The 27,918-nt window shown below is 45.2% G+C and overlaps 1 protein-coding gene across 1 annotated transcript in view; it reads right to left on the reverse strand.

The window, feature by feature from the left end:
- The window catches only part of LOC124722165 (latrophilin Cirl), a 799,917-nt gene that overhangs the window by 59,267 nt on the left and 712,732 nt on the right, over positions 1–27,918 (reverse strand). Inside the window, exons 7-8 of the mRNA XM_047247367.1 lie at positions 1,640–1,743; positions 1,420–1,462 (exon numbers count right to left, since the gene is read on the reverse strand). Of these exons, the coding sequence (XP_047103323.1) occupies positions 1,420–1,462; positions 1,640–1,743 (147 nt within the window). The remainder of the gene's footprint in view (positions 1–1,419; positions 1,463–1,639; positions 1,744–27,918) is intronic.

Consider the following 27,918-nt stretch of genomic DNA (forward strand, 5'->3'; position numbering starts at 1 on the left):
CGTGCAGAGAATGGCAATTGAATTTCAATGTAGACAAGTGTAATGTGCTGCGAATACATAGAAAGATAGATCCCTTATCATTTAGCTACAAAATAGCAGGTCAGCAACTGGAAGCAGTTAATTCCATAAATTATCTGGGAGTACGCATTAGGAGTGATTTAAAATGGAATGATCATATAAAGTTGATCGTCGGTAAAGCACATACCAGACTGAGATTCATTGGAAGAATCCTAAGGAAATGCAATCCGAAAACAAAGTAAGTAGGTTACAGTACGCTTGTTCGTCCACTGCTTGAATACTGCTCAGCAGTGTGGGATCCGTACCAGATAGGGTTGATAGAAGAGATAGAGAACATCCAACGGAGAGCAGCGCGCTTCGTTACAGGATCATTTAGTAATCGCCAAAGCGTTACGGATATGATAGATAAACTCCAGTGGAAGACTCTGCAGGAGAGACGCTCAGTAGCTCGGTACGAGCTTTTGTTGAAGTTTCGAGAACATACCTTCACCGAGGAGTCCAGCAGTATATTGCTCCCTCCTACGTATATCTCGCGAAGAGACCATGAGGATAAAATCAGAGAGATTTAGAGCCCACACAGAGGCATACCGACAATCATCCTTTCCACGAACAATACGAGACTGGAATAGAAGGGAGAACCGATAGAGGTACTCAAGGTACCCTCCGCCGCACACCGTCAGGTGGCTTGCGGAGTATGGATGTAGAGGAGTCCAGATTTCAGTTGGTAAGAGCTGACGGTAGGGCTCGAGTGTGGCGCACACCCCAACACTTGATGTTCGCAAGCAACAACGGAATTTTTATGGATGACAATGCGCCATGTCACTGAGCCACAGTTATTCCCGATTAATTTGAAGAACAATCTGGACAATTCGAGCGAATGATTTAGCCACCCAGATCGCCGGACACGAATCCCATCGAACACGTATGCGACATAATCGCGATGTCAGTTCGTGCACAACCTCCTACCAGCAACACTTTGGCAACTATGGACGGCTATAGAGCCAGCACGACTCTATATTCTTGCACGAGACTTACAACAACTTGTTGAGTCCGTGCCACGTCGAGTTGCTGAACTACGGCGGGCAAACGAAGGTCCTACACGATATTAGAAGGTATCCCACGACTTTTGTCACCTCGATGTATATTTATTGTTCGAGTAAATAAGGGCGCAAGCTGTGAACTTTCCTAAGGAAATTCGCGTCAAGATGAAGTCTGAAGAGTTCTGTTGGGTTTTCCACCACTACTACACTGCAACGGGTGTTGGTTGCTTGTCAGTACGGAGTTGAACAATAGAGACGTAGTTAGAGAAGTACTTGCCCAAATCGCACGCGAAAACAAAATATAAAAACTCAAGAAAGAAGCAGGGGGGAGGGGTATGAAAAGAGCTAGTCCGCGGCCTACCTGTAGTCGTGCTGGGAGGAACCACCGTCGCCGTGTCCTGTGGCTGCGGGGGCGGCGGAGGCGGCGGCGTCTGCGGTACCGGCACGGGCACCATCGGGGGCGGCGGAGGCGGCGGCGGCGACTGCGTGACGGGGGGCGGCGGCAGGGCCGGCAGAGTGCCGGGGACGAGCGCCGTGTCCGCGGGGGCGGGGGCGGCCGGCGGCTGCGGCTGCGGGGGCGGGGGCGGGGGCGGCGGCAGCGGCGCGTCCACGCGCACCGTGCTCCAGGGCGACGGCTGCGACGTCGTCAGCCAGGGCGGGCTCGGCCGGTCCGTCGTCGTCGTCGCTGTGGAGGAATACACGCACGTCAAACCTGCCGTCCCTGGCCGACAGTCTTTCTTCGCGCCAGGCGCCACACTATGAAGAATTCTACTGAGGATAAAACACTCGAGCTGTAAACTTTTTCTGTGCGACATCGACGCATATTTCCTCTCTTGTACATATTTTCCCTCAATTTATTGGCTTGCGTTTCGTGTCCGTTCAGTCATCTCAATAATGGAAAGACGATACGAAATTGTACGAATTCTCGTCAGTTACGACGATACGAACGTAAGGACAACGCTTGACCCACTCCCCGAGAGGAGAAAATCTCCGACCGGGTCGGGACTCGAACCCAGGCTACTCCGCTTAGTAATCCGCCGCGCTAACCCCGCATTACCGAGGCGGACTCTAATCTACAGATGCTAACGTGTCCGTCGAATTATACGTATATCAAATCGAGAGGAATGGTCAGTGGATAAAGGCTGTCGTAGCACATGTATATGTATCAGCTGACAAGCCGAAACAGTCCTGTAATGAACGTCACTAAGTTTTTAATTTTGACAAAAAGTTTACAGCCTCGAAGGAATCTTAGTTTTATCCTTCAACTACTATCGCAAGAATTAAAACTCATCTTTTTTCCTGGAGAAAATTGAACGTTAACAGGCTGGAAAGCACATTTTTGACATAATCTTGGCAATTTTCTATACTCATTCTTAGACATACATCGTGAACTTCAACAGACAGAGTAGTAAGAAGCCAACTGCAGACGCAATCTCTCTCTTCCAAATCTTGGCACACACCTGCCCCAGAAAGTTACTGCAACAGCTGGTAGAGGCAGGGACAACCGCTCTCAGCATTATGAACCGTGACAACTGCTTTTTGCCGAGAGTTAATCCTCTCTCTGGGGCTTAAAGGACAGATGTCATCGTAAGTTTTCATAGACGGAGATAAATTTCTTCTTATTAAATTTTGCTCTGTACATCCGTTCGGCCTTCCGGACTTCGAGTGCGTCTGCAAAGTTCCTGCAATGAATAATGCTTCATCATGTTTGAAAACCAGTGACGAGCTGTAAACAATGACAAACTCCACCGTGGCAACTAAATTATTACTTTTGAAGGTCGTGCCGATGAGGCAGGCAGTTGCTTGTTATGAAATATAAGCAATTTACGAACACTCGTAGTCCTCATTCGAAACTTCGTACCGCTATCAATACTCATTTCCGACCATTAGTGCCTAGTTTCAAGACGTAGAAACTGCGGAGGAAGATTGAAGTCGTGGCAAATAATTTCTTATTTGATACGTTACGTCACAGACAGAAGCTAACTTCTGTACATAGCATTGCAATCGAAATATCTGAGAAGTTAATAATAATTTTACAGATACCTTTGAAGACTAGACACCCAAGACAAAGACTAAAGCTTTACCGTTGTGACACGTGGAGGATCTTTCACTGCGCTGCAGAAACGATACTTATTGGTGGGATGTTTGCACTGATAATTCCCCATTTACTAAAATAGCTGAAACAGCCACCGTTCATCAGTAATACAAAATACAATACGGACGAAAGCGGTCCCGAGAGACACCCTTAAGAATTTTCCCGACAGCTAGGTAGCTTCCAGTCTCCATATAATGGATTTGTGACTTTGGTACATTGGGAATGTTGAAGCTACGCCACCCCGCGAGATGCTTCGCCTACTAGAGGATCTGTACGCTTTAGAATACGTAATGTCATTCCAATGGACGACAGAAACATGCACTTCGCACACGTTCAGTGAGATTGTCGTTAAGCATCGAGATGTAGCAAGGTGGTAACAAGCCCGCTGCGAGAAAATATTTATTGTGACTCTTCAAGCTTTCCCTGCGGATGTGTTGTAAATAGTCTTCACGGGTTTGCCGCCGGATCACGTTGTGCAAATTCCACAACATTTCCTCGGAGCAACTGTCCGCCATCTTACGGTGGTTGAACCTTGCTCGTGGCTAGGTACGACTGACGGTATCCGCACGGCGACGCCCCGTTTTTAGAACACGCGCGCGAAGAATAAGAATGCGCAGCCGCAGAAATCGCGCATGCGCAGTGATTTGCCCTATTCAAACTCCCCCTGCCGAAAATCGCACGTGCGCTGTAGCTGCGTTTGTCAACAGTGCGGCCAGACGTTACTCGCCAACGGCCGTACTAGGCCAGTGTTATGACGGGCCTGTTAGCGAAGAATCTTGATATTCGCGTCGCGATTTAATAGCAGCCAATGCAGGGTTCCAGGCTGTGCTCAGTTGAAATCCCGTATCCTTGTTGATGAGATTATCGGCTGTGCGGATATGTATTGCTTCCTTAATGACGCAGTCCCAGAAAGATGATGCCGTGGATAAAAATTCCGTCTTCTCATAAATCATACGACGTCATGTATTCAGGCAGTGTTCCGCAATTGCCGACTTTTGCTGTTGACGAAGGCGTATATCGGAGCGTTCTTGTACTGTGCGGCATGTCTGGCCTATATACGCTGCCCCACAATGACAAGGAATCTTGTACACGCCACATTTTCTCAGTCCAAGGTCATCCTTAACCGAACCCAACAGGTTTCTCAGTTTTGCAGATGGTTGAAAAACACACTTAATTCCCTATCTTCCGATTGTTGACGACATGGCACGAAAATACGGCAAAAAGGCCAAAGTGGTGGGTGTCTTCGTATCTTCATTCTGCTCCATAGATTTAACTCGCCTGGGCCTGAATGCATTACGTATCTGTCTGTCAGAATAACCGTTTTTTCGGAACACTGTCTTCAAATGTTGTATTTCACTCGACAGGCTCTCAGGATTAGATACCACGTGTGCTCTATGAACTAACGCACGTAATGCACTACTGCATTGTGCAGGATGATGGCAGCTTGTGGCCTGTAGATATAGATCTGTATGCGTTGGCTTGCGGCACACGCTGTGTCCCAAGGTTCCATCTGCTTTCCTTCGTACCGAGACATCAAGAAAAGGTAAGTGAAGTTTATATTCGGATGGAGCGAATTCAGATGCTGAAGAAACTTAGGTAGAGTATATAGTCCATGTGGCCACACCAGAAATGTTATCATCCGCATACCGCAGAAAACAAGAGGGCTTGAGAGTGGCTGACTGTAGTGCTTTTTCTTCAAAGTCCTCCATAAAATAGTTGGCCACCACAGGAGACAGAGGCTTCCCATGGTGACACCGTCCACTTGTTCAAAATATTGGTCTTGAAATAAGAAGTATGTTGAAGTAAGCACGTGTTTGAATAATGCTACTATGCCCTCCTCAAACTTGTTGCTTATGAGCTCCAAAGATTCCTGTAAGGACACCTTTGTAAATAAAGACACAACATCGAAACTTACTAACAGATCCGATGATTGCAATCTAATGGTTTTCAGGCGACCTGTGAAATCTTCAGAGTTTCGAATGTGATGGTCGCATTTGCGTCTGACAACGGGACCACGAGGCGATCGGATTTTGCACAACGTGATCGGGCGGCAAACCCGTGAAGACTATTTACAAAATATTTATTCATGAAATCTGAGAATTACGCAATTCTACTTAGGCACCGGTACATATTACTTATTCACACAGTAACCATGATTGCCAAAGTATTTGTTCGATCGTACATCAGTCCGTCGTAACTCTCATAAATTAAGTCTCAGAGCCTCTTGAACTTCGGAAACGCTTCTGAAATGGCCACCCGTGGGGTGCTTCCTTAACGGTCCGAACTAATGAAAACTGGTCTGTTCCAGATCCAGGATGTTTCTTTCATTTGTAATATATAAAGTACCATTATACATAATGAGTGTGAGTATAACAATCCGGCCACGCAAGTACAAGTCTAAACGACCATACTTAAAATTTTCGTGGATACCGTTGCTTTAAATTTTTTACTGGGGTGAGATCAAGGGTGTCTCAGTGGTATTTACGCTTTCTTGGTCTCAGGTGCACCCACGTTTCGTTCCCTGCAGGAACGGAACATCCTCCGCGCCATGCCGCATTCGCTTGCTTGTAGTCGCGCCTGGCAAGGGGACCACGAGGCGATCGCATTTTTATAATCTTTCGTATTTATGGTACGTGAAGTACATAATTCAAATCTACCTCTCACAAAGCAGTTCGATGCAACTCTCAAAAATACTCGATAAACCGACATCGAATTTTTCCGACCAATGTTCGCACGCTAAACTAAGATGGTGTCGTTTTCGAGAAGTAGCGTGGCCATGTGGTAGAGTGTCGCCTGATGTTTGGGGGGGCCTAGGTTCAAATACCGGCGGAATCAAGTTTTAAACAAAGGTGCATGTTCTGTGAGCATTTAGACCGAAACCCAGCCCCTCAAACAGCGAACAAGCACACTCCCACAGACCCACAATGCTCGTAGAAAAATACGTACCTTATTTTAGCATATTGAATATGGTTGGAAAACCAAAGTCTATTTTATCGAGAATTTTTAAGAGCTGCATGGAACTGCTTTGGGAGAGGTATATTTGGAGTTCTGAACTTCGCGTACCCAAAGTACAAAAAATTACAAAAATCGGATTGTTTCCTAGTGAGAGCAGCCGCGGTAACCACCGAGAACACGTTTTCTGGCAGCCCCGTGTGTTGTGCATGTTGTGCACGATATCCACTGTACTGCCATAAAAAATGTTGAGTTCGTGCGCAGTTTGCCTCACACGAATGCGACGATCGGTTCGAATCAACCCTCCGACACGGCAAGTGTTGTCATCTGTTTGTCATCTGAGGGGGACGATGGAATTTTCTGGCGTATGCGAGTCTTTTTTAACGTTCACAGGTGCCAAACTATGACACCGACTTCTTGCTTTACTGGAACTGTAAATATACAGGGCTATTACAAATGATTGGAGCGATTTCATAAATTCACTGTAGCTCCATTCATTGACATATGGTCACGACACACTACAGATACGTAGAAAAACTCATAAAGGTTTGTTCGGCTGAAGCCACACTTCAGGTTTCTGCCGCCAGAGCGCTCGAGAGCGCAGTGAGACAAAATGGCGACAGGAGCCGAGAAAGCGTATGTCGTGCTTGAAATGCACTCACATCAGTCAGTCATAACAGTGCAACGACACTTCAGGACGAAGTTCAACGAAGATCCACCAACTGCTAACTCCATTCGGCGATGGTATGCGCAGTTTAAAGCTTCTGGATGCCTCTGTAAGGGGAAATCAACGGGTCGGCCTGCAGTGAGCGAAGAAACGGTTGAACGCGTGCGGGCAAGTTTCACGCGTAGCCCGCGGAAGTCGACGAATAAAGCAAGCAGGGAGCTAAACGTACCACAGCCGACGGTCTGCAAAATCTTACGGAAAAGGCTAAAGCAGAAGCCTTACCGTTTACAATTGCTACAAGCCCTGACACCCGATGACAAAGTCAAACGCTTTGAATTTTCGGCGCGGTTGCAACAGTTCATGGAAGAGGATGCGTTCAGTGCGAAACTTGTTTTCAGTGATGAAGCAACATTTTTTCTTAATGGTGAAGTGAACAGACACAATGTGCGAATCTGGGCGGTAGAGAATCCTCACGCATTCGTGCAGCAAATTCGCAAGTCACCAAAAGTTAACGTGTTTTGTGCAATCTCACGGTTTAAAGTTTGCGGCCCCTTTTTCTTCTGCGAAAAAAACGTTACAGGACACGTGTATCTGGACATGCTGGAAAATTGGCTCATGACACAACTGGAAACCGACAGCGCCGACTTCATCTTTCAACAGGATGGTGCTCCACTGCACTTCCATCATGATGTTCGGCATTTCTTAAACAGGAGATTGGAAAACCGATGGATGGGTCGTGGTGGAGATCATGATCAGCAATTCATGTCATGGCCTCCACGCTCTCCCGACTTAACCCCATGCGATTTCTTTCTGTGGGGTTATGTGAAAAATTCGGTGTTTAAACCTCCTCTACCAAGAAACGTGCCAGAACTGCGAGCGCGCATCAACGATGCTTTCCACCTCATTGATGGGGACATGCTGCGCCGAGTGTGGGAGGAACTTGATTATCGGCTTGATGTCTGCCGAATCAGTAAAGGGGCACATATCGAACATTTGTGAATGCCTAAAAAAACTTTTTGAGTTGTTGTATGTGTGTGCAAAGCATTGTGAAAATATCTCAAATAATATAGTTATTGTAGAGCTGTGAAATCACTTCAATCATTTGTAATAACCCTGTATTCCTGTGGCTTGGCAAAGAGCCTCCGAAGAGTACTTCAACGGTGTAAAATATACTTGACGAAATAGTAACAAGACAAGATGTGACACAGCCGCGAATAAAAACAGTGATATGGGAAGTGTAGAATATGTTTCTTTTATTCAAATCTATGATTACAGTTTTTTGTCCTCATATTACAGTGGTGACCACCTTCAGATACGTAGAAACCATCTGGGACATATTTTACACACATGTGGAGGTGGTCACCACTGATCGAAATCGATAATCCGAGGACAAAAAAAATTCTGATCAAAGACTGGAATAAAAGAAACATATTCTAAATAGTACCAAGGTAACAGCATCACAAAACCACCGTCCCATCGCCCCCCCCCCCCCCCCCCCCGTCGGGAGAGGATGTTCCACAGACGTCTGCTTCACTGCAACATATGCCAGTAAACTTACTGTTAGTGTGTACGCTATCTGTATCCGTTATCGCGCGCTAGTCGATTGCAATCCATTATTATCCACTCCTTAGTGACCCTTACTCGTGGGTTTTACAAGAAATGACGACAGACTATCGACCATTCCAGTACCCTGTGTCAGTCAGAATTAAGATTGATAGTACGATGTGAGCAACATACGAGGTATCATGTCTGCATAGTTTCTAGTTTCTGCAGGCAGATGTAAAATCCTCTATTCACACCTGGGTCATAATAACCGAGTGACTGACAATCGTGACAGTTGATCATGAAAAACATGGCAGTCAACCGTATGTTCCCTGTTAACGTGCATTCTTGACTTCGCTTTGCAGGATCATAACTTTTTTGTAGGATCATAACTTTTCTTCTCACTCGACAGTCTGCGGGGTAAAATAAACACTTCGCACAGAAAAACAAAGCACGTACTCAAAATGAATCACAACAGTTAGGTTATTTGACGCGTTTGTGGTCTGCAACTATGGTAAGCGACACTATGAAAAGCGCAAACAGAGCTGAAGGCGCTTAAGCATATTCTCTGATTGTGTTGCTACGGTAGTTGTCCTGTAAGTAAATAGTAGTTATTCTGATGAAGGTATGTAGTCGCTGCCCGGTAGAAGGTATAGAAAATACACTAGACAGGCCTGTACTCACAATCTTCGCTGCATGTTACCATTTGTCTCCATTTAGCATTGTAACGACAACACATTACTCTGGCCGTAAATGGGGGGAAAGTAACGCGCAGTTGGCTTCACACAACTTCAAGACAACAGAAAGTGCCCGTGTGGTATCCATTGCATGCACACGATCATGTTTTTAGTATAAATACTAAACACATGATGCACATTAATACTTGAGCGGACGGAGCGTGCGGCGCAGTGTGAGGGTCTTTGCTTCGATGTGAGGAGACAAACTAGTGTCCTTTTCTCTATCTCTCCCTCGGTCGACATGATGGAATGTGGTGCACTGATCTGGCACTGGCTAATAGGGGAACAACTGGATCACAGTGGACAAAATCAGTTCGACAGGAGCGTAATAAACTGAGAACTTGGGTAAACCTCTATTGCCGAATATAACGCTCCGCAGATAAAAATGTGTTTTCCGAACAACGACGCAGTGTTTCGAGATGACAGTCCAGCAAACGACACAGACGAGTGACTCGTGGTGAAGTCAACACAAGTCGCACGGCTTTGTCGAATGGGAGATCTCCGAAGGACTGGTTAGCTGGCTAATTGGAAAGGCTTTCTTTCTTCGTGCACAACAGTAACTGTCCAGTTTTGGTGCCTGTGATAATACCGTGTCGAGTTTTACTGTCATTTTTATGTTTTCAGTGACGGCTAAACAAATAACGTTTAAATGACAAAAGAAATGACGGACTGTATGAAACTTGGTACCGACACATAGCCTACTAATCTCAATATGTACCATGCGGGTCTCGACCTTAACGCGCCCATCCGACGGACCATCAGGAGTGTCCCACGGCCTCTCCTCGGGGACCGGCAATCATACAGGGTGATTCAAAAAGAATACCACAACTTTAGGACTTTAAAACTCTGCAACGACAAAAGGCACAGCTAAGCACTATCTGTCGGCGAATTAAGGGAGCTATAAAGTTTCATTTAGTTGTACATTTGTTCGCTTGAGGCGCTGTTGACTAGGCGTCAGCGTCAGTTGATGCTAAGATTGTGTTTAGTGATGAAGCAACTTTCCACACTAACGGGAAAGTCAACCGTCACAATGTCTGTATATGGGGCACTCAGAATCCGCGGGAAACAACTCAGTATGAACGTGACTCGCCTAAGGTGAACGTTTTCTGTGCCATTTCAGCCAATAAAGTTTTTGGTCCCTTTTTCTTCGAAGGTGCTACTGCAACTGGACTACAGTATCTGGAGATGTTAGAGAATTGGCTGTTCCCTCAGCTCGAACAAGAAGCACAACAATTCATATTTCAGCAGGATGGAGCGCCACCACATTGGCACTTATCTGTCCGTAACTACCTGAACGTCAACTACCCGAGGCGATGGATCGGCCGCCAGGCAGCCCGTGACAGAGCACTTCATCACTGGCCTCCAAGAAGCCCTGATCTTACCCCCTGCGATTTTTTCTTATGGGAGTATGTTAAGGATATGGTGTTTCGGCCACCTCTCCCAGCCACCATTGATGATTTGAAACGAGAAATAACAGCAGCTATCCAAACTGTTACGCCTGATATGCTACAGAGAGTGTGGAACGAGTTGGAGTATCGGGTTGATATTGCTCGAGTGTCTGAAGGGGGCCATATTGAACATCTCTGAACTTGTTTTTGAGTGAAAAAAAAAACCTTTTTAAATACTCTTTGTAATGATGTATAACAGAAGATTATATTATGTTTCTTTCATTAAATACACATTTTTAAAGTTGTGGTATTCTTTTTGAATCACCCTGTGTAAAACGAAGACTGCGGAGGAAATGAACAAGTGCGCCCAATTCACAATGCTTGCAAAGACTATGCGAATTTACTTCAAATGATGGAACTTGCAGCAGATACCGCTAACGCATGCAATACCATATTCCACCTGAGCAGCGCACGTTCACCAGTTTCGTGGGATAGAGAGTGTAACATTGCTGCTGTAGGAAAACGGGAAGCATTCAAGCCTGCACTGGCGACACCCAATAATCGAACACTGTACACGATTCAATCGCGTGCAAGCGACAATGAAGCGTGCATTCAAACGAAAGAAAAGGGCCAGCAGGGAAATGCTTTATAATAGTCTCAGCAATGCCGCTACAACCACCTCAGTCTGGAACAAGATAAATCGTATCCGTCCTAGGTATGAGATATTCTTCACGCACCCGCCACACATTCCGACCGCAATTTTACGTTTCATCACCGAGGATTCAGTGGAACGCGATATGGAAGACGTTTAACTGGAGATTAACCTACATCATATTGTCTATGAACCATTCTGCGAAAAGGATTTCCACATATAACTGACACGAATATCGCTCCAGGATTGGACAACATATCGTACACGGATGGCGAAACTACAGCGCCGTAACTAGACAATCGCCGGCCGCGGTTGTCTAGCGGTTCTAGGCGCGCAGTCCGGAACCGCGCGACTGCTACGGTCGCAGGTTCGAATCCTGCCTCGGGCATGGATGTGTGTGATGTCCTTAGGTTAGTTAGGTTTAAGTAGTTCTAAGTTCTAGGGGACTGATGACCACAGACGTTAAGTCCCATAGTGCTCAGAACCATTTGAACATTTTTTTGAACTAGACAATCAACATGCTACAGGTGAAGAAGCGCCATGATATCAGGGGCAATGAAACTGTCAACGCTCTTAAGTACGCTATCCACAATGGTATAAAGACGTACTAATATGTTTCTTACACGGATCTTCTCCAAAACGTGCGACGGCAGATTACAACCTTGTGGAGCAGCAAGTGGCGCCTATCGTAGCAACATAAGGGAAGGCATTACGTAGCTACACTATCAAGCGCTCCTGCACGACCGTGGTACGCAATTGGTGTGTACGACAGAGTGTTTCTGGTCACCAAATTCCGCCTCCGCTTCGGCTACAGACAGTTCCGACTGCACCCCCAACAGCTACAAATGACTGACTCAACCCCATGTGATTGTGGCGCGGAGGAGCACATTGACCATATCACTACAGTGGTTAGTGCTTCCCATCAGAACGGATACTGCTCAAAACGTATCATGCGTCACTGTATAAACATATAGTAACTTTTTGGCGATTGAACGCATCGCGATTTAATTAACATGTAGCCGTCCGCTGTGGGCGAGCGGTTCTAGGCGCTCCTGCAACGGTCGCAGGTTCGAATCCTGCCTCGGGCATGGATGTGTGTGATGTCCTTAGGTTAGTTAGGTTTAAGTAGTTCTAAGTTCTAGGGGACTGATGACCTCAGGTGTTAAGTCCCATAGTGCTTAGAGCCATTTGAACCATTTTGAATTAACATGTGCGTGCGTGTGTGTGTGTGTGTGTGTGTGTGTGTGTGTGTGTGTGTGTGTGACTGATTTGACTTCGATTCAGTAAAATAAGTTATTCACTATCATTTGTAGCATGCCATATATGGGAGACTAACTGAGTAGATCGCATCCGAAGGCCACAAAAACAAACCACTTTAGTTCCCGATGTCCGATATAATTAGTAATCAGTCAGTCTTTCACAGTGCGTCATTAGCAGTTCGGTCCGCTTTTTGGTAAGTTAATTATTCTTTTAGTTACTGCGAGTTTACAGTAATAATTGTCACAGTCCTGAGCGGAACAAAGTCGAAGAATGGAAACTTATACCTTTTTTTCAAGGGCATTTGGTACAGCAAGTGCTGGTGGCTAGTTTGAGCGAATGCGGTTTTATTTCCGTGTGATTTACGGGAGTGCTTGTAGCTTGGGTGGATGCGAGCAATTAGTCACTTCCTGCGCAGCCTCGGGCCGTTGACACTCAGCTAGTAGCCTGCTCCTCCCACACAACACAGTAATGGACGACATTGTCACCGATAATGAACAGAAATAACATCAGCTCAAAGAGACAAGTTCCAGGCTTGGAGATTGGCATTTGATTGTTCGTCCTAGGAACAGAACGACACATTCTTCGCTTGACAACACCGTGTTCCGCGCTTCAATATGGGAAAGGAAAATACAGTGCTCGTAGGAGAAGAACAGAACCGTCCAAGTGCGCAGAAGTATACTAGTGGGCAGCAGAAGAGTAATTTGTACGAGAGCGCGAATTCCCGGCTTCGCGAGCATTGAGCCATCTGATCACACCTAAAGGCCCAACTAAAATCTCTGACTGTCAGTGACACAAAGATCACTATCGAGACACTTGTGGGCGAGACGGGGCAGTAATAGAATATTGCAAAACTAAATCCGAAATTTTGGACTGCCGAAAGCGTTAGCACACCGCTTCCGGGATTTGGGAAGCCGTGCTGGCCCCGGATGTAGTTTTTATTCGGTTTCCCATATCTGCCTAGGTGAATACCGGGCTGGTACCCATGTCACGCCTCAGTTACACGATTCACAAACAATTAGTAAACGTTCAAACTTTTTCAAACGGGATAACACTAGACGCAAACATTTGCGGTGGCGACAGGAAGAGCATCACTCCACCCACGGCCACGAACTTCGCCAAAATCCGAAAATTAATGAGCTGGTCGACCCTTGAAGACACGGGTTAAAGGCCAGGAAACAGAAGAGAAGGATAAAATCCGCATAGCTGAATTCCGTCTCCCAATGTTCCTTGGCAAAGGAAAATTACTGTTGCCATCATTCGAAAGACGTGATGCTTATAAGATAAGTGACACGGTAATTAGTATTAGTGTGTGGCAGGTATTTGAAAGAGATTCGCAGAGTACATATGCAGATTTAGGGGAGGAATAAGGGAACGTGACACTCGAAGGTGATTTGTCTGTCCGCAAGCTCGCCAGTCTCCCTCTCTCCCTCTCGTAGCCAAGAACAACACAAATGCAACACAATGACTATAGGCATGCGCATCACCGTCACCTATACACAGAACAACTAAAGTTAAGACGTATGTCTCACACTCCGCCCGTCCCACAGAGCACCAAGAAAGAAAACGTTTCAGATTAGTCAACAATGCCATTTGACTTTAACAGATCGGACGTAAATGTATTTTGTGCTGCTTCTAAGCTCTCTGTGTTTGCCCCCTTTTTCTTCAGCAGGAGCTAACTAACTGAACATGTTAGAACATTGGTTAATGAAAATGCCAAGAAAATTTCACCTCACCACATTGTAGTCAGAAACGTCTGGGATTTCCTAAATTTTCATGTGGATCGGTCACAGCTTTTCTTGCACATTGCCTTTCTACTCACCGGTCTTGTCCATGCATCATTTCTGTGTTTGATGTTTCGTGAACGGCAAGGTTTACACCTTTCCACTTCTACTGACGTCAGCAGAATTGAGAAAGGACGTTATGACTAAAATCGATAGCATTCCTCACACAAGATCAGCTCGAGACAGTTTGCCGATGGAACGAACGAGCGTAGCTTTGTCTTACTTTCGGGTCACAGATCGTAATAACTTGTAATCACTGTGTATGAATCGAAATTAACACAGAACGTTCGTACTGTTACAGCCATGGCGCAGGAAGGAAAAACGATTACACCATGATGTCCTGTAGACAGCGACGTCATCAGAGAGATAGTAGAAGCTCGGACAGGACATGAAACGGGAAGAAAATCGATTTTTCCGTAGCGGCATTTGTCTAAAGCAATTTGAGGAAAACCAAAATCTGGATAGCGAGACTCAGTTACGAACCCTGCTTCTCCCGAGTACGAATCCTGATTATTAACTTGACTCGGTGCAGCCAGGCTTGGCTATACAGTAAACCAAAGTGAAGGTGCCCACTCACACTGCGCCACTTCGCTTGGTCCCTACTCTACAGTACAGTCAGATAAAGACATTGTAATTCGAAACGGTCTTACCGGGAACGCCACTGTCGTCCTTTTGTGCACGTTATGCCAAATAAAACAACTTCCCGCTAGTCCAGTATCTGATATTCACTGGGATTCTAAAATGACAACCAAATATACATAATGTGTGATGGCCGAAAAATGTAATTCCTGAGAAGAAAGGGGAGAAGGGGGCCAATCTACAGTTTTTTTTCCCTCGTTATACAGGGTCGTCGGAAATAGTTTGAAATGTTTGCAAGGGTGTTGGGGGCTATGTTGTGCTGACAAACAGTTGTTGAGAAAAAATTTCGATACGTTGTGTCGTTTCCAAGTTAATTAGCATTGGAGTTAGCCAATCACGTAGTGGTGCGCACAAATTTGCCGTAATTCTTTGCACCAAGTCATAGCCCTTAGACCAGGCAGGATGCAAGACCTCACACTTACGCATATTTACTGCTCATGGAGTCCTCACAAAGAAGCCGGAACTGGAAGAATTCATTCTTGGACACCACACAGAAACGCACCTTCGCCCAACCCACACCTTCTAAGTTGAGGGATGTGACGAGGGGGAGGAACGGCCATTTACAGAAATAACTCTACTACACATACTCCCGCTGCTCTCCCACCAGCGAAGACACTCCAAGCTACGACCCTTGCTATATCCATAGCATATAGCAACACTACACTCATTTTAGCATAAGGCAGCCCACAAAGACAGTTCGTAGAAGATGACCTCCTTGCACTGTTTGACCGATTTTAGAGATCTCGCTACGAAACATTACGATTGGCACTCCTAAAGAAACTATAAACGGATGACAGATTTCACAACCTGGGGGAACGCCTTGAAGCTATAATTTTTGGGCCTGGGCACCCAACACATATCGCCTCAAACAAAAATCATAGGCCAGATGCATTGGATATTGCGATGTTCAAAAACCTGAGGCTGGACTAACACCTACAAACAGTTAATGAATTGACCTCTGATCACCATGCAGTTCTGGGAGTGATCACGGTGGCTATGAATCACATACGACAGTCATCAAAAACGGTTACAAATTGGGCTCAATTCGAGAGGTGGTTGCAAAACAACAATTATCCCAACGATGACGTCTCTAGTACAGAGGTAATCGACGATGTGATTAACAGGTTGAAGGAGAAAATCGAGAGAGCTCACAAATAGGCGTCAGTCTTTACTACCTGCCTTGCACCACACCATGAAGAATTTTCTCTATTCATACCAGACCTAAAAACCCTCAACAATAGAGCCAGGCGCCGATGGAAATGCTATCGAAATCCGGATGTCGACAGCAGATGAAGCGACTGTCACACGAACTCCACCGTCGAGCCGTGGAACACCGATCGGAACAGTGAGAGGGCAAAACAGTTTCATCCTTTTTTCAATCTCGCAACGAATGGACCCTTGTCCGAACTCTACGGAATCCACGGCCTCTTGAACATGCACCCCAGGGGCCCACAGAGCCAATTGATGACTAAATAAGGCCAAACTCTCGCTTCCAGCTACGAAGCACAAAACGAGTTGGACACATTACAGGGGTATGAGGCGACCGATGACATTAGACGTGGAGCACGAGAGATCGGCGAAGCTGCTCAACAATATGCGCTTTTAACGACTCCAGCGAAAGTTCGGAAAACTACACCCCGCCTCAGGACCAGACCGAGTCGCCAATGAACACCTCAGGCATAGACCACTAACGCCCCTGGCTCTACTTAGACGGATTCACTGCACGTCATTGGGTTATTTGCTGTGTGCTTTAAAGATCGCTCATGTAGTACCATACGAAATCAGGAAGAGACTTCAGCCAACCATCTAACTATTACCTAATTGGTCTATTATAAGCAATGTCAAAAATTCTTGAACGACTTCTCTACATAATTCGACTGCTCATCTTCGACCAGAACGTGATAAGGCCAGAGCAATTCGTTTTCCAGCCGAGACTCTCTTCGGAATTTCAACTACTCCAGATATAGGAATATGTCAAAAAACAATATTTCCAACTACACTGCTGCCATATTTCTGGGCACAGAGAAGGTGTATGACCGACTCTGGTGAAACGAGTTAATTACCAAGCTTCAAAGACCTTAACGTCCTTCCAGACTATTAAATCAAGACGATACTCAGCTTTCTCCACTACAGACAGATAACGGTCAAGACTGTTGGCTAACTCTGAAACATGAAACACCTCACAGAGACATTCCGCAGGGGTCGGTCCTGTAGCCATTATATTTGCCACATACGTAATTGACCTCCAAGGGGCGCCCGAATTTCCAAGACAGACTGGTTCTCCAAGACCGGCCCTTAAACTAGACGGATCGTGTTAAAAACCTCGGAGTCATTCTAGACAGCAAGCTGCTCTTCAAACCACGTGTCAGGGAGAAGCTTGTGAAACCGCTCCAACTCTTGCACCAATTCTGTCCACTGCTCGCCAGCACGCAACTACACACAAGAACCAAGCTACGACTGTACTCTGCAACGGTCCTACGCGCAATACTATATGGATGCTTAGCGTGGAGCGCTGTCAGCCCCTCAAACTTGAAACCTCTTCAGACTATCCAGAACAGGTGCTTTCGAATCGTTATCCATGCACCCGTGTGGGTAAGAATCCTAGATCTTCACAGACAACTCACCATGCCAAACGGATCCAAATGTCAACCAGAAGACATCTCAACAAAGTTTAAGAACTTCGCCCCACATCAGGGAACGCTGAATACGCTGGCTCTGTGGATACAGCAAGTTGGCACAGGGTAAATGTGGAGACAACACACACACACACACACACACACACACACACACACACACACACACACACAGAGCACACTAATTTAAGCGGCTCGCCAGATACAATCAACGTCTGCTGTTCTCATAGCGTTGATGATAGCGCACGAGACTGCTCAGCCTTTGGCATGGGTTCGATCCTTACTACCGGCCCGTGTCCAGTTTTTGTAACGTCTTTTTGTTAGATTTTAGAATACCAAACGAAGCATACGTTTGGCGACACCGTCTTTGGCTAACTTCAGTGCTAATTAACTCGAAAACGGCGCAACGTATAGACTTTTTTTCCTTAACAATTATTTCTCAGCACAACCTACCCTGTAATACCCTCCCAAGCTTTTCAGACTGTTTCTGACCATCCCGTATAAACAAGAACTAGCAGGAATGTACTGATGTTGGAACTCAAACCTTTCCTCAGTAACTATACCAGACTCAAATTAAGTCAGGCAATATACTTACCTTCACGTAATGCAGCTGAGAGCGCATAACAGACTAGAACACACAGAAAAGCGAAAAAATGTTACCTCGACCATCGGAGGCTGACGAAACGTCTTCGGCACAGCGTCACACGTGGTGCAGAAACAAAGGGCAAACCGACAAGAAATTAAAAATTCTTATATCTTGTTTTACGAAGGTATTAAAATTTCTAAATTTTGAGAAATAAAATTCTGCCGAAATGAGAAGAAACAGAACAGTGACACACTCAGTTACGAAATATCACAGTGCTGGCACGAATATCTCACCCGAGAAGGAGCACTGCTGTAACTGCGTGTGAAGCAAGTCTGGTCGTCTTCACCAAAGATGGAGGATTACACTTAAAAGCTCGTGCTCTAATCCACATCTTTACTATCGTGTGTAACAGCAGAACGACTATAGGAAAATACAATATTGTGCACTGGAATGGATAATTTTCAGAAATTCTCGTTTCATTACAGACGATGACATCAAGATTAAGAAAAAAATAATGTATGACAATGCCTTTTTGTAACTGATGGTTACACACACAGGAAGACTGAGTCATCTCACACAAAGATACCTGAAATACTACAAGCTTGTCGGAGTGACTGTTTCCGTAGCAGCTCTATAAATATCCCTTTCCAAACAAAACGCCTTTTGCGTGGTGCATTACACACACTAGTTATACAATGCGTTGACAATAGTCGAACGTGAAATTAAAGTGACACTTTGGATCTGTGGCCACAAAGACAGAAAATATCGAAATCGTCACGTTAAGGCGATTGTCCCAAAAACAAAGAAAAGAAGAAGTATATCTGGAATAATAAATACCAACAATACAACATGTAAAACACATTTTGTGCCTAAATGAATACCTAAAAAGATATGAGAACATCACAGTGATTTAGCACATTATTAATCGTGTAAAAATAATTTCTACCTTAATATGAATTTCTTAAAAATGTATCCGTTCATATCTTGCACTGGCAGATGAAACGGTAAACAGAAATATTTTTAGGTTAGCGTGAGGAGTACGGGATTAGTGCAACAGCACGTAAACTGCCGGCCGCTCCACAAAGCAGTAGCAACAATTCCACTTCTCATTATTAAGTCCAAGAAGAAACGTGACAATGTTTTCGACAAAAACAGCTCCATGCAATTTCGGTGGGCAGCTGTGGAAACGTCCACACTGGAAACCATACAACAGTAGTTAGTCGGCAGTGGAGATGGTCATTGGGAACACAATTCTTACACTGTAGCACACCTGGCCCGTGTACTCCACCAGTTACATAAGGAACGGCACACAATCAAACATTAAGCGATGTGATACATAGGGGAAAAAACGTCTACCATACATTGCCAAAACGGCGCGCAGAATCGGTCGCATATTGCGCAAACACGGCGTAAAGACTGTTTATAAACCGACAAAGGAGATCAAAGAGTGTCTCAGATCGGTAAAGGAGAAAAGGGACCCGTTGGCGAAGTCGGGAACACACCGCACAGCGCGAACATGTGGAAAAGTCTATGTCTGAGTGACTGGACGACCGATCAACATCACGAACGCACGCGGCACTGCAGGCTGAGACAGGTGGAGAAATGGGCCGTAGCAGAGAGAGGCCAATCATATAGCAAAATTCGGCGTCACGAAGTTCTTAATGTAGGGGCTCGAGCTCGACTCCATTCCACTATCAGTTTTGGACGGTGAAGCTTTCACAATGCCAGCCCCTCGTGCTGACGGAACGTCAGAAATGTCATCAAACAAACCGAGACAGAAGCCAACAGGCAATTTGTCAACAAGTGACAACGAAAGCCTTAACTTTTTTTCGATTTGTTTGTCAGATCGTTCTCGCTTTTGGCTGTTAATGTTCCTCGTCCTTACCTCCAACTGTGTGTCCAATCCAGGAATTAACAAGCCTGTTATTAAATGATATCCCAAGAGCAATATCCTCGACTGCACAGACTAGGCGCTTAAGTTATTTCAATGCTGGGTCCAATGTATGTGTGTGAACGGTTTTTTTTTCTGTTATGAAACTGACAACGTCTCGCCAACGTTTGGATATGACAGATTATAATTTGCGTAACTTCATTTGTTTGACTGCTTCACGAACCATAGTTCCAAATACATTACATATTCCAAAACATAAATGTCTGTAAATTTATGAACATCACAATTTACTGTTAAATGCCTGTATATGAAGATTTTTTGCAGTTCTACTCGCTGACATTAGCAATGCCTAATGTACTTATTGAATTAAGTAGTAAAGGCATTACCTTAGCAGAAAAATAAAAAAACTGAAAGTAAAGCCGGCCGAAGTGGCCGTGCGGTTAAAGGCGCTGCAGTCTGGAACCGCAAGACCGCTACGGTCGCAGGTTCGAACCTGCCTCGGGCATGGATGTTTGTGATGTCCTTAGGTTAGTTAGGTTTAACTAGTTCTAAGTTCTAGGGGACTAATGACCTCAGCAGTTGAGTCCCATAGTGCTCAGAGCCATTTGAACCATTTTGAACTGAAAGTAAACACTGGTGATAGAATCGTGCTTACAAAAGTATTCTGCAATATTCGCCTCTCACTGTATTGCAAACAAATCTTCGTGCGTGCACAGCTTTGGCCCCACAGCAGTCTCTCTCACACACCTGCCCAGAACAGCGCAGTGCTGGCGAATACGGAGCGCTGAGCTCATTCGACTGACTTCATGTCACTCACAATTAACACTGCAATGCACTGACACTAAAATCCACGTTTTTTTGTAATAATTGGCTTTCGGGACGTGCCCATTCAGCCATCTCAACAGTGGAATGTCAATTATGATGATAGTGGAATGGATATACCCACTCCCCGAGCGGCCAGCCGGGAATAGAACCCGGGCCCCTGCGTTTGGCAGTTCCCGCATTGACCACGCGGCTACCGAGGCGGACTACACGCTAACTATGTTCAATGCGTAGCTACGCACAGAGAGACAATGATTCTATTCGCTGGTCTTACATTACCCCACGAAAGGCCTGCTTACTTGCACTTTGTCGTCACTCGTCTGTGAAGCTCACTCGCCGTCCAAAATAGCGTACTTGGTTATACCAGTTAAATGTTCTTCAAGTCAATGAATAACGAAGTTTACTTATTGGAAATATAAACAGCGACATGTAATTAATCAGTTCTATTTTTACACAGCCACTGCCCCATTATATCGATTTTCGATACGGCAGCGTCAATAAATAAATCGTCCAACCAACCAAACGTTGCAAAAATACTTAGTATGCTTGTCCGCCTCCGTAGCTGAGTGGTCAGCGCGCCTGGCTGCCATGCGACGCACTAGGGTTTGATAACCGTTGCTGCCGGGAATTTTTCCATGATGGGAGGACTTGTACGGAGCCGGCCGAGGTGGTCGAGCGGTTCTAGGCGCTACAGTCTGGAACCGCGCGACCGCTACGGTCGCAGGTGCGAATCCTGCTTCGGGCATGGATGTGTGTGAAGTCCTTAGGTTGGTTAGGTTTAAGTAGTTCTATGTTCTAGGGGACTGATGACCTCAGCAGTTAAGTCCCATAGTGCTCAGAGCCATTTGAACCATTTTTCTTAGATGCTCTTGTCATAAGCGGACACACACATGCGCCAATTTCCGTCATTTAATTTTATTACTATATTCGCCGCACACAGTAATTGCATGCATAATCACAAGAAATCCGTGACTGAGATGGGGAGTGCTGGACCGCACACTCCTATTAAACAAATACTTCCACTTGCTCGGTGTGAAAATCAGACTCCAAGAAAGTGCATTTCTCGGTTTTTCTATACCGCAGTGCCCCACACGCACGGAAAAAAGAAGGAAAATTAGGGTTTTACGTCCCGTCGAAAACGTGGTCGTTAGAGACGGGGCACAAGCTCTGATCATTTGAAGCATGGATGAAGTTGATCTGCCGTGCCCTTTCAGAGGACAAATCCCGGCATTTGCCGGAAGTGATTTAGGGAAATCTCGGTGAAGCTAAATCCGGATAACCGTACGCGGATCTGAACCGTCGTACTCCCAATTGCGAGTCCGGTGTGTTGACCACAGCGCCACCTCGCTCCGTCGCACGCACGGTTACGAGGATGACATAAATGCAATGCAACAACAGCCCGCTTGCTCACTGTCCGGCGGAATATGAGAGCGCCGAAGGTCGATCGGCGACCACGGGAGCGTTCAGCCATGCAAATGTATTCGTATTAGCCGCCCCAGCTGATTGAATCCAGTATTCGGGTCCTCTTTTTTTCCTCTTTCAGAATCGTTTAAATTAATTCCTCCCATTGGCGCATTCATAATGCGTCCTCAATACAATGCGCTTGCCGCGGCTGCTCTCCGCACGTTTGTCGGAATCGATCGCCGGTTAGGAAAGGAGCAAGAAGGCGCAGCCTGCCAGCTATTACGTGGGGAGCGCCGGAATGCGCTCCGCTCCCAGCCGACGCCAGTCAAATAGGCTACGACCAAGTGCGACATCCAGCCATCATTTCTGCAAATTAACATCAACACTGCGGCGCGACTCTCCGGTTCTCACTGTTAAATAGTTATCGTCTTCTGACAGCCACAGACCGTTCGGTTGGTCCCATTTTTACAGGCCTTCATAATTAGCTATGTCTGCAGGTACGACGCCGCTCTTCTCTGTCCAATTACTGCACCTATGCGGCTAATAAGTCATTGTAAAGTATGTTTATCCCAAGTTTTTCAAGCATATATTTCCTTAGTTTGTAACTATTCTAAAGGTAATTCAATATTTTACAGTTAGGGCTTTCGTCGCAGGGTTTACAAAGTTTTGACAAGTTTGGGACACAAAATAAGTGAAAAAAACTAAACTCCTCTCGAACAGGCCATCAAGGATAAACGGTACCGACTGGCCGCCGTGTCATCCTCAGCCCACGGCCGTCACTGGATGCGGATACGGAGGGGCATGTGGTCAGCACAACACTCTCCCGGCAGTATGTCAGTTTACGAGACCGGGCCGCTACTTCTCAATCAAGTAGCTGCGCAGTTTGCCTCACAAGGGCTGAGTGCACTCCGCTTGCCAACAGCTCTCCGCTGACCGGATGGTCACCCATCCAAGTGTTACCACAGCCCGACCTCGCTTACATTCGGTGATCTTACGGAAACCGATGTTAGCACTGTGGCAAGGCCGTTGGCACACAAAATAAGTGGTTACATCGTTAACTGAAACATCGAAGGCGAGAGTTTCAAAAATGAATTTTCACGATGCAGCAGAGTGTGTGCCGATTTGAAACTTTCTCGCAGATTAGAACTGTGTGCAGGACCGGGGCTCGAACCCAGAACACTTGCCTTTCGCGGACAATTGTCCTACCTGCTTTGATATCTTAATCGGCAGAGCGACTGCCCGCGGTTCGAATCCTAGTCCGGCACGTAGTTTTAATTTGTCAGGAAGTTTCAAGGCCATATGTTGCCCAGTTGGCGAAAGAGATAGTCGTGACACATCGAAGACCCCGTCATCCGTCAAATTGGTCTAGGGCGACCTCCTAATACCTGAACAAGGGAGACCCTAACTCCAGTCATTTCGAATATAAGATCACTGTTTTAATTATTGGGACACTTCGCTCTGTGCCGTTTACAGAACTGAAACGACAGTCATCCAGATTTAATCTGTAAAATGATGTATAACCGTAATTATAGATTACCGGCCGACTGTGGTTCCAATGCTAGATTTAATCTGTAAAATGATGTATAACCGTAATTATAGATTACCGGCCGACTGTGGTTCCAATGCTAACCATTTGTAGTGCTTCCGTCGTACCAATTGAGGAGCCGGCCGCGGTAGTCTAGCGGTTCTAGGCGCGCAGTCCGGAACCGCGCGACTGCTACGGTCGCAGGTTCGAATCCTGCCTCGGGCATGGATGTGTGTGATGTCCTTAGGTTAGTTAGGTTTAAGTAGTTCTAAGTTCTAGGGGACTGATGACCACAGTAGTTAAGTCCCATAGTGCTCAGAGCCATTTTTTTTTAACCAATTGAGGAGACGCCGTGAGTACTTTGCGGGACTAGAGGGCTTAAATCCCCGATCGTCGATTCTGATTTAGGCTTGCCATGGCCTCCGCAAACACTTAGTGAAGTTTCAGAAAAAATTACTCTCTGTTGCGGAAAGATGCTGTTTAGCGGGTTCAACTGTGCATATCATCTGTCGAGTTTAAAGCAGCAGTAAACTGATAGAAGCTGTTTGAATCTTTACGTCGTCCTAAGGCATTCTGATATTTTTTTCCAGTACTTTTTCACCACAGATAACGTGGTCCGGCGTTTAATCCTAAACTCTCAAGACGTTCACTCTAAAATAGTTTCTCCGACCAGCTTTTGAGCATTCACAGCCTATAAGTATCCCATTTCTCCTTGCATTATGTAACAATTGGAAACGTTCTTTTATAATTTGTATACCTACATTTCGATAAAAATTTGTTTCCCAGACCACAGGTATAAATCACATAACTTGGCTGAAGCTTTTCCAAAAAATGGAGCCTGGTCAACGAGGTAGTGTTGTTCAGCACAGTTCAAGGACGATTCCAACTATTCTCAAGAAGCGTACCACACAAGCGTCGGACGCTTTCCGAGCTAACTGCATGTATTGTACTCTTGAGACCCCTGTCTTTGATAGTCCACTTATGGTAAGAAGCTAATAATACGACAGTAATACAGAGGTAGTAATGCTGAAGTTGTGTTGCGTCAAACGAAAGTAAAACAGGTTAATAAAGGAACAAGAAGGCGCGAGGGCCCCTCCCTAAAGTCTTTAAGGGTAGGAAGATATGGCAATTAGACGACAGAAAATGGCAAAATATTACCTGGAGCACGTTATTCAACATTATCACAAACATGTAGAGTCAGGAGATAAGTCCACTTTTTGTTTACCTTCGTAACACCAACTAAATTCAGTTTTCAGTTTGGTCTTCATGAGAAGTGCAGTAAGTTCACAGACCCCTGAAGTTCCTCTCTCAATGTGAAAACTGCTACAGAATAGACACAATACGGTAAATGGGGATGTTCCCTGGGGTGACTTGGAGCGAACGTTCCTTAAATGTTCGAAACCGAGGTTGAGATGAACTACTGCACGTTCTTGTAATCTCGCCGGACGTATCGATGTATCTATATCTAAAATCTAGATGGCTACTTCGCAAATTATACTTAAGAACCTGCAGAGGGTTCATCGAACCTCCTTCACACTAATTCTCTATTATTCCACTCTCGAACGGTGCGCGGAAAAAACGAACACCTAAATCTTTCCGTACGTGCTCTAATTTCCCTTATTTTATTATGATGACCGTTTCTCCCTATGTAGGTCGGAGTCGACATAATATTTTCACATTCGGAGGAGAAAGTTAGTGAATGATATTTAGTGAGAAGATCCCGCCACAACGAGAAACGCCTTTGTTCTAAAGATGTCCACCCCAAATCCTGTATTATGTCCGTAAAACTCTCACCCCTATTTCTCGATAATACAAAACGTACTGCCTTTCTCTGAACTTTCTCGATGTACTCCGTTAATTCTATCGGGTAAGGTTCCCACACCGCGCAGCAGTACTTCAAAAGAAGGCGGACAAGCATAGTGTAGGCAGTACCTTTAGTAGATCTACCGCAGCAGAGAGCCGCGTGGTTTACGGCGCCATGTCACGAATTGCGCGAACCCTCCCGCCGGAGGTTCCGGTCCTCCCTCGGACATGGGTGTGTGTGTGTTGTTCTTAGCATAAGTTAGTTTAAGTAATGTGTGAGTCTGGGACCGATAACCTCAACAGTTTGGTCCCTTAGGAATTCACACATATTTGAACATCTTCCTGCCGCGGAATATTGCGCGGACCGCATCCCCCCAATGTGAACTACAGGCTGTGCGGTGTGTCTGTTGATGACGACCCTGCGCTACTGGAATGTGATTTTAACTTTGATGTTACCTTGCGTCGACGTTTGGCTAGCGCTATGTCTTATCGTCATACTGTATTTGCCAAGTCCATATGAAATAATTCTAAGGCTACGACCCAAATGAAAAATCTTTTGGATTTAAATATGTAGAAGCAGTGTAATAGGTATATCTTTTTTTTTTATTTATCACAAGGCAACATAACACAATGTTAATATTTGGCTATATGTACAATAAAGATTGTGATTAATTATACGGCATTTATCCCTTTCATTAATTTGATGATTAATGTGCATGGCATGTAATGTCTCATACGAATTCGTTATATTATTTTCTGTACATCTGATTGCATGTAATTTGTGTGTAAACTACAAACGGTTCGGTCCGATAGGAAAAGTTTAGAGATGCTAAATTTTTTGTTCACGGGGAATAACAAGCGAAAGAAGTTAGTCTGTGCTGGGACTCGGTCACATAATGACTGACGAGCGCGAATGTGTCGTTAATTGGTAGAAAAAGTGGTAAGTTCGTGGAATGGAGAAAGGTCTCGTTGTGGTGAAAGTCAGAAGATTTTAAGACGAGAAGATACGTATTGTACTAAGATGGAGAACGTGGTACAAGTATATGGACGTCGATGGAACATGGGAGTATTTAGAGAACTACTGCATGGACATTGTTGCAGTTTAACACCAAAGTTTCGAGAAGACATCTGATTCCAACAGTTCAACGAAGACGATGAGTTACGAGAGAGAAATATTGGCACAAGGAGGAATGGAAGAAACGAAATTTTCAAGACAGATGATTTACGAAGGCATCTGCAGAGAAGACAACGGGGCGTGAAGAATAACAAAACGCTAGGTAGAAGTGAACCATAAGCAGTGTCATCACGAAACGCAAGTGTAATGTCAAGTAATTTTAATAGACAAGAGACTGGGTATTACATCAGTGGTACGGACTGTGTTGTGAAAAGTGTGTTTAACTATCTTTTGTATTTTGGACGTTTGGACTGTGAATGGTCTACTTCTTGTAAAATAAGTTAGTTTGAGTACCAAAGCGTACGATATTTGAAAGTGAGAGCTAGTGAAGTGACAACATGCCTGTGAAATACATCGATATGCGGTCGTCCACTGTGGAGTGTTTTTATACTGTGATTGTATATCATCTGGCACATCCGAATTACGTCCCATTTAAACCGGAGTTCGAAAGTTTCTTTTAACAGAGAGTTTTGCGATGGAACGACACATCGGAGAGACAGTGGGATTAATTTTAAAATATTATTAAATACTTCCTTTATTGGCAATATAGCACCCACCATCTCGTCCGTTTTCCACGAATCGTCGAACATCTGTACTTGACGACAGCAGAGGCGATCAGCAACAGCGACGGCTTCCAGGTTAGAAAAGAAAAAACATTTCGGAGACTCATCTCGGGCACCAGACATTGCTTTGCCTCTTAATAAACTTAATCTCATAACAGACTCTTGCACGAGCATTGCCGTTTTCACACTATGTTATTTTTTATGAGATATGTTACTTTTGGTATTATTTTAAGGACCAGTTTTCCAATTTTATTTCTATCGTTCTTTTGGGTGTGCGAATTTAAAAATGACACAGTAGTAGAAATTTGCAAATCGTCGCGTATAAGATAGTTGTTGACTAAAAACAGCCTTTCAGAAAAAAAAGTTTTCATTTAATTCTGTCGACCTTCCAACTGTTAACACACTATTAGTCCAAACTGAATGCACTGGCAGGAAGGCAAGGTCGACGAGAAAATTAAGTGTCGAGTAACTGGACAGGTCTGTCGCGTACTGGACTCGTCTATTCCGTAATAAATCATTAGTTTTACGTCAGACGAAGACCAGCTGACTTCTCGGTAACCTATCCGCTCCCTCAAAACCCTTCCAGCTAACGTTATAGGCCCTTAATCCCGCCGCGGCGACGAATTTTTATTTAATTCGTCAGCCGTCGTGTGTACTTCCTGGAAAGCGAGAACCATTAAGGCTGTAATTTGAGGCGCTTTGACGCCTCGTGTGTAGACAAGCCCCGCTGCATGCACATTAGACGA

Source organism: Schistocerca piceifrons, chromosome X, assembly GCF_021461385.2.
Source record: "Schistocerca piceifrons isolate TAMUIC-IGC-003096 chromosome X, iqSchPice1.1, whole genome shotgun sequence".
Taxonomy (NCBI): domain Eukaryota; kingdom Metazoa; phylum Arthropoda; class Insecta; order Orthoptera; family Acrididae; genus Schistocerca; species Schistocerca piceifrons.